Below are 10,975 nucleotides of genomic sequence, written 5' to 3' on the forward strand. Positions count from 1 at the left end.
GTGTGTGCGTGCGTGGGTGTGTGTGTGTGAGTGTGGAGGTGTGCGTGTGTGTGTGTGTGGGTGTGTGATGGTGATGGCAATATAACAGATTAATTTATTTCTGGCTTAAAAGTGAATAAAAAGAAACTTATACTTCCAGCTTCTAGAAGATGTTTTGTTCAAGCATTGCTTAAGGAAGTTCAGCACATAATAGCTCTTTTTTTAAAAAAAGATAAATTTGCAGCATTCAACAGTAAGAGGTGAAATACGCATGCTGTTGCATATGTGGGAACAAGAAATTGACATTCCTTGTAAAAAAACAAGGCACAACCTTTTTTTAATCACCATCTGGCATTAAATCAGACTAACCTTTTATTGTGTCAAATCAGTTAGTAAAACCAAAATTTACTAATTTACTTGTTGTTCTTGCATTTATTTACTAAATGCAAGAACAACAATAGATTTTATTGTTTTATTTTATTATATTGCTTTCTTTATATTTGTTTGCATTTATGTCTGTAGTATTTGGTGGAATTTCTTTTCAAACTACTAGTGGCGCCACCACATTGTTTTTTTTCTGCAGATGAGGGAGGTGAGAGCTGTTTATAGGTCCTTATATTTCTCTATGACATACCCTAAGTAACCAACAGTGTTCACAACTGGAAAATGTGGTTGTTGTTGTGGTCAAAATTTATCTGAGTGGGTGCTGAACCGTTTCTCAGAAAGTTTTTTCCTAGCAAGACAAAAAAAAAAGGAACTGTATTCACAGCTCACCGATAAACTGAAACTTCAACTTGCAGAAGTCTAAAAATACATCTTTGCAATGTACATAATAAGAAAATCAGAGAGTCGTAACGTAACATCTGTTTGGTTATTTGCTTTGCATCATGTTGGTAACCTGCTGGATCTCTGCCTCCTAGTTCTCCTCGCTGACCAGAGTGAAGCAACGTAACCAAAAAGTGTTTTTCATAGCTTTTTATGAAGCTTCTTTGATGAGACTCAATTAGACAAGAGGATGTGTTTGACGAACTGGCCTTCCTACCTGTTTAGTCCAGTTCTTTCACCTACTTGTTTACAGGATGTGAAATGAGGTCATGGGCTCTTCACCATTTCCCATCATCTTGTCTTTTATGTAGTTAACTATTGATGTTAGCTACATTCACAATAGAGTGATTTTTGCATTTAGATAAAATATTATCAAAATCATCCATCCATTTTCTTGCAGCCTTGTCCCTTAGTGGGGTCAGGAGGGTTGCTGGTGCCTATCTCCAGCTAACATTTCAGGCGAGAGGCAGGGTAAACCCTGGACAGGTCACCAGTCTGTCACAGGGCAACACAGAGACACACAACCATGCACACACAGGGGAAATTTAGACAGACCAATTAACCTGACAGTCATGTTTTTGGACTGTGGGAGGAAGCCGGAGTACCTGGAGGAAACCCACGCATGCACAGGGAGAACATGTAAACTCCATGCAGAAACACCAGGGCCAGGAATTGAACCCAGAACCTTCTTGCTGCAAGGCAACAGCTCTACCAACTGCGCCACTGTGCAGCCCTAATCAAAATCAGATTTTATCAAATATTTCATGACATAAAAAAATGTAAATTTTAAGCTGATGGGAGCTATGGCAACCCACTAGCGCTCTGTGTGATCTAGGTTAAACACTGAGTATCCTTGCACAAGCAACTGACAGTGGTTTCCTAGTATTTTCATCGATTCCTCCTGACAAGAAAGTTGCAACTCTAGTTTTGCAGGATGCCTTTAAAAGCTATTTTTAACATTTTGTTGGCACTAATTACCCCTTTTCAATGGTAACTGGACAGGAGGTAGGGCAGAGAGAGAACGGGAAGACATGCAGCAAATGACAGAGCTGAGAATTGAACCTGGGACCGCTGCGTTGAGGACTGCAGCCTCCCCAGGTGGTGTGGCAGCTCTACCACTGATCCACAAAGCACCCAATTTACTCATTTTTTAAATTTTCCTGAAAAGGAGAAGCAGCTAAATCTCTCTTGTGAGCAAATAGAGAAGCTGAATCATGTGAGTTTATTTATACTGTGACTCAGAATGAAATTACTTGTTAAAAGTAGTTCACTGACCTGTTCTACGCCACAGTTTCTAATGTGATAGCACCTTTTAAAAGGTGTGAAATGATGTTTACAGATGACAGTTAATAACCAATTATAAATAGGAATATTTTTCTCTCTTTTCGAGTAAGAAGGGTTAATTAAAGAAGTTGTATTCACACCCTTACCCAAATAAATTGCAGTTCTATGTACATGTCATAATTCTGTTATTTTTTCCGCAGAGGCATTAGTCACTTTTTTTCCGTTCTCCTTGTCTATCAACGCATGTGTATGCTTCCTGCAAAAATCTAGATGGGCTAGGTTGAAGTACAAAGGAAGAACACAATAGAAAAACTCAGAAATGTGAATTAATTTTACGTTTACTGGTAATTCCTCATGTCTTAAACCTGACTTAAATAGAACTTGAATAGATTTATAGTTGCAGCTTTTACAGCTTACAATTTATATAAGCCTAAACTCAGAAATGTCCTTTCACACAGGCAGGCTAAAGCCGTAGTGTCAACTTTTTCTTATCAAAACCAGGACAATACTTGATTGTTTTCCTCCCCTCCTCTCACAGCTGCAATAAATACTGAAATGTTGAAAATCTGGGGGAATATATCAGTGACTCAGACAGTCTAGAGCTTTAATTCAAGTGTAACATGTCTGCAGGTGTGTGGAGTTTTTTCTTTTTTTTTTTCTCAAAAATGATTTATCAAACAGAATTGGTTGCAGCTGTGTTGACCTCAAATATCCTGGGTTTTCCTGGATGAGGCAACTTCACCATTTAGTTCCTTATTTCACAAAACACCTACACGGGACAGATTTTGCTGTCTGAAATAATTAACACGGGGTACATTACTCAACTTTTTAAAAGATTCTTCTAATTAACTCATTTGTTTTTGTTTGTTTGTTTGTTTTTATTTAACCTTTAGTTTACCAGGATAAAAATTCATTGAGATTAAAAGCTTATTTTTTTCATGGCAATAACGTTAACAACATCCTTGCACAAAAGATATTATCACAATCAAAGTGGAGGAAACATGAGTAACACAGGCAGCAGTCATTAATGAAGTCAGATACGAGGGAGATTTCAACTCAAAAATTCCCCTACAAAATGTGAGACAATGCCCATTGTTTTAGAGGAAGTTGTACATTGCGTTGGAAAGGATTGGCAAACTGAGATTTAGGTCTACCAGAGGACCAATACGGGTGGCACGCATGTTAACACTCCAGGACCAGCTTGTCTGAAGCTACGTTGATTTGTTTCTGAGCCATTTCATCAAAAAGCATTCCGACATTTCTGTCCGTACTGAATTTTTGAATGTGAGATTAATTCTAACACAAGTGGATCATCAGTATCTTCCATTTAGCGCCACAAACATAGAAAGTAGGAGACGAACACACACGCACACCCAAAGTTAGCTTTATCACATAGCCAAACTTAATGAGCTTACTCCTATGCTGAGGAAGCTGGAGTGCCTTAAAGGAAAACATTTATGCACAGGAAAGGCATGCTGACTGCAGCATAGAAATAAATACTCAGGACTTTTTTCCTAGCCAACACTGTCATGCCAATTTCAAAGAATAATTGATTATTGTGGTTTTATTTGTAAGAACATTTAAATAAACGTTATAAATCTGTACCCCTCCTATGCAGGAATTTTACATTCATTTTAGACTGTGGGAAGGTGTTAGCTGACTGTGAAACAAGCAACATACGTTCACAAGTTTCAATCAAGTTCAAAAATAAACATGCATGCTCAAACAAGTTCACACGCCTATTTATATCTGAATATATAAATTACGAGAAATCTCCCACTTTTTGTATTCATCAACAAGCTTGTTGCATAATTCTGGCAGAATATTTGTTTATTGTCTGAAATGGTACAGTCAATGTATTTTGGTTGTGACTCCACGTATTTTCAATAGGAGTAAAGTTTGAGGCCGCTCTGAAATGTTGCCCTGTTTTGCAGTTCTAAACCAGTCGGTCTTTGGTACAACCAGTGTTCCAAATTTAAACTCTGATTATTTATTCTGAAATAAATCTAAATCTGAGTCTGGAGGAGTACTTCCATAATGATGAATGCCTCCATTCTAGAGGAATATTCAAATGTAAACCATACAATTGAGCACTTTGTAAGATGCCTATGAATGCCTAAATGTCACTTCTTGTCACTTATTTCCATCAATAATCCTGCATGTCTCCTGTCAGATGCTTTCTTTGACGACATTGCCTATTTTGGATATGTTTTTTTTGAAGTGCTGCTCTTTGAGAGGAAGGGGGTGTTTCAGTATGTGTCACAGGACATGACAAATAATCTGATTTGCTCAGCTTCTGGACGTATGTAATGTTTTCATTAAGTCTCCTTAGCCCCTCCTCCTTGTAAAATCTTTAAATTGGAAGAAGCAGAGGGAGGATTAGCACTGCAACAGCACCACGAAAACAAGTGTGTGTTTAGTTTAGCCACAGCTCTCTATCACGTCAGCAAAAGCAGAAAGAAGTCGAACAGAGGCGTCAAAAAGGTGAGCAGAAAACCACCAGCATGTTTTAAGATTTCCATGAAATACTGCAAGATTAAATCTTTCACTGTGTAAAAATATATATGTTTTTATCATGTCAACAAATATATCTGGAAGATCAAGGAAAAAAATGTTTGGTATGAGCATGCTGCGTAACTAATTTGATGTAAAGTGTCATAATCTACTAACCTAAATTGATACGAATTCATTGTATTGATAGAAACTACGTTTACAGTACAGAACAGATGCAGCAACCAGAGACGTTTGCACTATTTTTACTAAATAAGTTTGAAACAAATAAATGTGCATGCTACAGATAACTTGCAATACTTAGAAAATGTAACTTGCTTATAATACTTTACCATCTAGTGCAGAATGAGATAGTGGCTCAGAGGTCTGAGTTTTTTCTTCTTTTTTTTTTCTTTTTTTTTTTAAGTTTGAAACCAAGAAGTAAGAAAGGTCATGTTGAGAATCTGTTTTAGAGTTGTTAGTTCAAAATATCGCTTGTGTCATCAAGTGCTTTATAATAATCTCCATATTAGGACCATGGGAAGTTTACTTTAGACCAATTCATCCTGTTACAATTGTCCATTTCTGTATTTTTTCCTCTTCACAGACAAAAATATCCCCAATAAGCAGAAGTAAAACCAGACTTTATGATGAACCTGTTAGTCATCTTCTCCATCCTTGCAGCGCTCAATGTCAACATGGTGAGCAGCAAGTGAAAAAAAACAACAACTTTAACTTTATAGGAAAACACATCCATTTTTTGAATCTCTTGTACATCTTCTCTCCTTTTAGGTGTTATCTCGACGCTATTTTACAAACAGGCAGGGTGAGTTACCAATGATTTTTTTCCCCCCATCTCTGTCTGAATACCATTTCCCTCTCTGCTCCTTATTTTCAACCCTGTCAGCAAAGGCTAGAATGATCCAGATTTTATTTTAGTAGAGTGGTGGAATGGCTAAGGAAAATTACCTTATATGTTGACAATAAAATATTAGACTTTTCAAGGACAGACTAGCATCAAACGGATAGGAGCTGCAGATGCCATATGTATATTTCCTGAAATAAGCCCCAATGAATGGTAGGAGGGGGCCGAACAGCCTAATGCTCATTGATTAATTTTTTTTTTGTGTGCTTTGGTTTTAGCATCACCAGACTGTCGGTTTGGGAAAGGAACAAGCTACAGGGGAATGGTCTCTGTATCATCTTATGGTAACAGGTGTCTCAAATGGAGCAACTTTTGGGACGATTCAAATGGAGTTGGCAACCATAATTACTGCAGGTACCGCATGTTTTACATGTAATGCTTCCACGCGTTTGAAAGAAACGGCAAACTTTTAATATATTTACCCTTCAATTCTAGGAATCCCAACAACAGACAGAGGCCGTGGTGCTATGTTAAAAAAAGATGGCAGGTCAAGAAGGAGTTCTGCGATATTCCCAGATGTAAGATTTGTAACTCCTCTAAGACACATTTCTCTGCATTTGATTTAAATGTATCTAATCGTGCCTGTGTTTTTTGCCGTAACACAGGTCCTAAAGTAACTGCAAAACCAACAACAACACCTCGCAGAGTTGTAGATACAGGTTTGTTTCTAAAATCCTCTTATATCTCAGTGGCATCAGGTGAGCTCATGCATCAGGTATTTACACACACACACACTTTGATCCCCCCAGAGAGAACATGTGGCGAGGGTTCTGAGCGGAGGACGAATAAGATCGTGGGAGGCTCTTTCGTACCCATCGAGTCACAACCGTGGATCGCTGCTATCTTTCAAAAGACGTTCCTCTGCGGTGGTTCTCTCATCGCGCCCGGCTGGGTTCTCACAGCTGCACACTGCTTCCTCGATGGGTGAGAAAACGCAACCCCCACTTCCACTTCCTCTGCTAATTATCACACGGGAACAAAGTTCACATGAGATGTTTCGTGAGTGTTTGAACCACTTTATGTGTGCGCCTATTTAGAAACCAAACCAGTCTCCAGCGTCTGAAGGTGTATCTGGGAAAGTCTGACATCAAGAGCACAGATCCTGACAGGGAGCAGCCTTTCTCTGTGGAGAAACTCATCATCCACCAGAAATACAACCCGTCCAACTTCGATAACGACATTGGTGTGTATGAACATGTTTTGCTTACAATAGTGCTCATACCTTTTGAACCTTTCCACATTTTGCCATATTGCAACTAAAACTTTAGTGTATTTCATTGGGATTTTATGTGACAGACCAACACAATATCAAGGAGGGCTGTGTGGCTTTCAGTGTTTTTTAGAGACAGTTTTCAGAAAACTGTGGCATGTATTTGTAGTCAGCCTGCCTGACTCGACACTTTTTCTTTTAGTGCAATTACAACTGCATGTGGTTTTGGCTCACAGAATGACAGTTTTGCACAATCTTCTTAAAAAAAACCTGTTTTTGAACTTTATCCCTGTCTTGTCTGCTGTGTTGCTTAGTTCCCAGGATGCTGTTGGTTTATTAATGTCCTCCCCTGTGAAGTATTCATACAATACAATCCCAATAATATACCTGAATGTTTGTCATTTTCCGGTGGCAAAATGTAAAAAGTAAATTGTGTACAAAAAAAAATCCATAAAGATGTTTCAAGACTGCAGATGTGACATTAATAAGAAAGATCTCTATGTGCAGAACTTAAATTGAAATTTACATTACAGCTCTACTGAAAATCTCAAATGCAAACGGACAAGGTGCGTTGAAGACAGCTTCTGTTCGGACAGTTTGCCTTCCTCCGCTCAACACTTACCTGCCTGATGGAGTCACATGCAGCATTGCAGGATTTGGGAAGGAAAGCTCTAGTAAGTACAGCAATATGAATATCCTTAGAGTCATTAGTGAAACACCCATTTCAGTGTCGCTTACACCTCATGCTGTGCCGTCTGCAGGTTCGTGGTCTTACTCTAATCGGCTGAAACAGGCTACAGTGAGGCTGCTCTCCTCCACCAACTGCAAAGTTGAAGAGTCCTATAAAGCTTTACTCACTGACAACATGATGTGCGCTGCGAGCCTTGATTGGAGCACCGACTCCTGCAAAGTAAGCACATGATGAAGTGTATAAATATCTGTGGACATCTAGAGAAATCACATATAATTCTTTCCAGACTGTAAATAACAATGAGTAATGTTCGTTTTCTCTATATCTGATTTATCCAAACATAGAAATATTCCTTAAATGACACATTTTTATTTATTAATGATAAATTATTATTGACTCACCGACCCTCTTTTCACAGGGAGACTCCGGGGGCCCACTGGTGTGTGAGGCGTCAGGACGCATGTTTCTCTTTGGGGTGGTGAGCTGGGGTGAAGGCTGTGCCAGTAAGAACAAGCCAGGTGTTTACACAAAGGTGACTCACTACAACGACTGGATCGCAGACAAAACCGGGCTTTCTGAGTACACAAAAGGATTGATGTATCCTCAAAAATGAAACTCCAGCGCATGTTAAGTAGTCTTCTGGCCAATGCATGTTTATAAGAGGAAAATCTGGCGTCCAGTACGTGTTAAGCATGTGCTGATGCAGCAGGTTTGGCTGCACAATAGGAGTGTCAGCCTAAAAGGAACAGTGACAGAAAGTTAAAATTTACTTGAGCTTAGTCAAGATTGCTTCTTGGTGGTTTTACTTGGCTGGGAAAGTAGGACAATGTTTGCTGTAAGGTCAAACTGCATTTTCAACATTAATTTGTGTTATAACATTTTCCCGCCATTGACACAATACAATTAAGAAGGCTTAAAAATTTTACCCTCTGGTTACAGTTGTGACTTGACGGTTATATACACCACCACTGACTGAGCTAAAACCAGCTAAAGCTGAAAACATTGACAAATAAATAATTATTTATATCACCTGTATTTCGAAGGCAGCTTACAAGCTTTGATGTGTATTTGAAATTATCTTTGCATAATTGTTTTAAGGAGTTTTAAAGAATTAGTTTTTGTAAATATACAGTGATGTGTTTTTATATATGTAAGAACTATGCATAAAAATAATATGTATTTTTTTCAACATTTTACTTATTTAACTTAAAAATTTTTTTTGCTGATTCTGAAGGCTGGTCCTGCTTGTTTCTTATTTGTTTGAGTTGTATAAAATATGAAATAAACATTTAAAACCTTATTGTGCCATGTTATTTCACGTCTATAATCTTTCTGTCTTTCTACAATATTTCTTGTTATTATTATTATTATTATTATTATTGTTGTTGTTGTTGTTGTTGTTGTTGTTGTATAATAATATTAGATAATAATTATATTACTAGACTTATATTATTGTCATTGTAATTATAATTATATAATTATAATTATAATAATACTAATAAAATTAAATTGAAATTTACATTACAGTAAATTGTTTTGTACATGGTTTTGTACTTAATATCTACTTTATCATCTGAAAGATTTTGCTCAGAATGCACAATACATTGACTCTATACGTCTATGCTTGTACGTTACAGTAAATGGTTAAAATTAGGGTTTTAACATGAAGATCGAAACTTTTGAAAACACAAATCCGAAACAGATCGAGAGAATTTGTTTCAGTAGTTCAGATGTCTGACTGGTTGCACTTCGCCTTGCACAAACACCAGAGGGCGCTGTTGTGCTAAAATGAAATGGCCACAATATTGAAACTGAATGAGTTCAAAGTGCAAAAGCTTCAAACTGCAAATGACAGAAACAATATGTTTCAAATCGTTATAAAAACTGTGATTTAAGAAAAATAAAAGTAAATCCATTTCTCTGGGACAAGCTGAAGAGTCATAAAGTCTTCAACAATTGTTAATTACCTAATTGTTAATTAATTACCTATTAATTAACACAAGATTACCTAGTCATTACCTGTTCTTATAATGAGTCAAAGTCAAAAAAAAATTTTCTGTGCTTTCCATCTCACTAAGATCTCAGGGTGAACCACTCGTCTCAGAGATGTCTCTGACCCAAAGGAGAATGAAGCAGATAGTTTTATGGAGAAGAGAACAAATCAATGCACATGTTTCAGACAAGTCCTAATAAACATCCATTTAGAAAGATAATTGATAACCTCTGAATAATTAAAATCAGATAAGACAACGGTTTTTATTTTCTGCAGTGCTTCAAGATTCCTGGAGAAGCTCAAGAATCAGAACTTCAATTCACATTTTAGGTGTTTGCATAACATTTTCTTACGGGATGTGGAGGGAAAGAATAGCTGAATATGTAGTAATCACGAATATTTGTCTTTTTTATTTCTTTCTAAATAAATTTCTATTCTACTCGTAACTGTGGTACTGACTAAACAACTTTCAGTATGCAGTAAAATTAATGCTTATCCTACCCATCACTGATAAACAAAGATGTAGTTTGCTTTTCTTTCTTTTTTTAAACCTCGCTTGCTGCCACTTTCCATTTTACTTTGCACACGACCAGCACAGCAGTTTCTACCCGAGAGAAACAAACTGCTGGGGTCTGTTTCAGAAATTATAATCACTTGCCCTCGTACCACCACAAGAGTGCCTCAATGGACTTTAAACATGAATGAAGTTGCTGTGCTGCAGTCATTAAATCCTTGTTGCTACTTGTCTTTTCAGATCTCTGTCCATCCTCTGGGAGCCACAGTCACACTGGCTCTGCTGTGATTTACACCCCTCCTCTCCTGTCTTCACCACTTGATTTTCCATTTAATCATATGTTCCTTTTAATCTCTTCACTTTGTCTTCATCCAAACTTTTGTTCAACCTTCAAGTTCCTGATTTCAAAAATATTCTCATCCACCTCCTGAATGCTTTTATTATATGAACTTCCCTGACGACACCTGCTCTTTTTAAATTACCACAAAATGTGATGAGGCTGAAGTTTAAATCCCTTGTGTACCTAAGAGCTGTATTATTATTATTTTCTACATACATAAAATAAATATATTACTTTTATATTTATTTTATATTAATAAATCAATAAAATATATTAAATAGATTTAATATAATATTTATTTATTATATATATGAGGGCTGCACAGTTGTGCTAAAATGAAATGGCCACAATATTGAAACAGAATGAGTTCAAAGTGCAAAAACTTCAAACTGTCAATGACAGAAACAGTAAGTTTCAAATCGTTATAAAAACTGTGATTTAAGAAAAATAAAAGTAAATCTATTTCTCTGGGAAAAGCTGGAGAGTCATAAAGTCTTCAACAATTGTTAATTAATTACCTATTAATTAACACAAGATTACCTAGTCATTACCTGTTCTTATAATGAGTCAAAGTCGAACATTTTTTTTCTGTGCTTTCCATCTCGCAGTTGGTAGAGCTGTTGCCTTGCAGGAAGAAGGTTCTGGGTTCGATTCCCGGCCCCGGTCTTTCTGCATGGAGTTTGCATGTTCTCCCTGTGCATGCGTGGGTTTTCTCCGGGTACTC

At 37.1% G+C, this 10,975-nt stretch overlaps 1 protein-coding gene across 1 annotated transcript; it reads left to right on the top strand.

Annotated features, from left to right (window-relative positions):
* Window positions 1-4,161: 4,161 nt before the first annotated feature.
* LOC103476977 (urokinase-type plasminogen activator) lies at window positions 4,162-8,553 on the top strand. The gene is made up of 11 exons (XM_008429758.2): window positions 4,162-4,572; window positions 5,186-5,279; window positions 5,371-5,404; window positions 5,722-5,857; window positions 5,939-6,021; window positions 6,109-6,162; window positions 6,253-6,427; window positions 6,541-6,686; window positions 7,247-7,387; window positions 7,475-7,623; window positions 7,823-8,553. Exons 2-11 carry the CDS (start codon window positions 5,226-5,228, stop codon window positions 8,015-8,017), a joined length of 1,167 nt encoding a protein of 388 aa, XP_008427980.1. The 5' UTR covers window positions 4,162-4,572; window positions 5,186-5,225; the 3' UTR covers window positions 8,018-8,553.
* The last annotated feature ends 2,422 nt before the right edge of the window (window positions 8,554-10,975 follow it).

The sequence above is a fragment of the Poecilia reticulata genome, linkage group LG15 (assembly GCF_000633615.1).
Source record: "Poecilia reticulata strain Guanapo linkage group LG15, Guppy_female_1.0+MT, whole genome shotgun sequence".
Taxonomy (NCBI): Eukaryota; Metazoa; Chordata; class Actinopteri; order Cyprinodontiformes; family Poeciliidae; genus Poecilia; species Poecilia reticulata.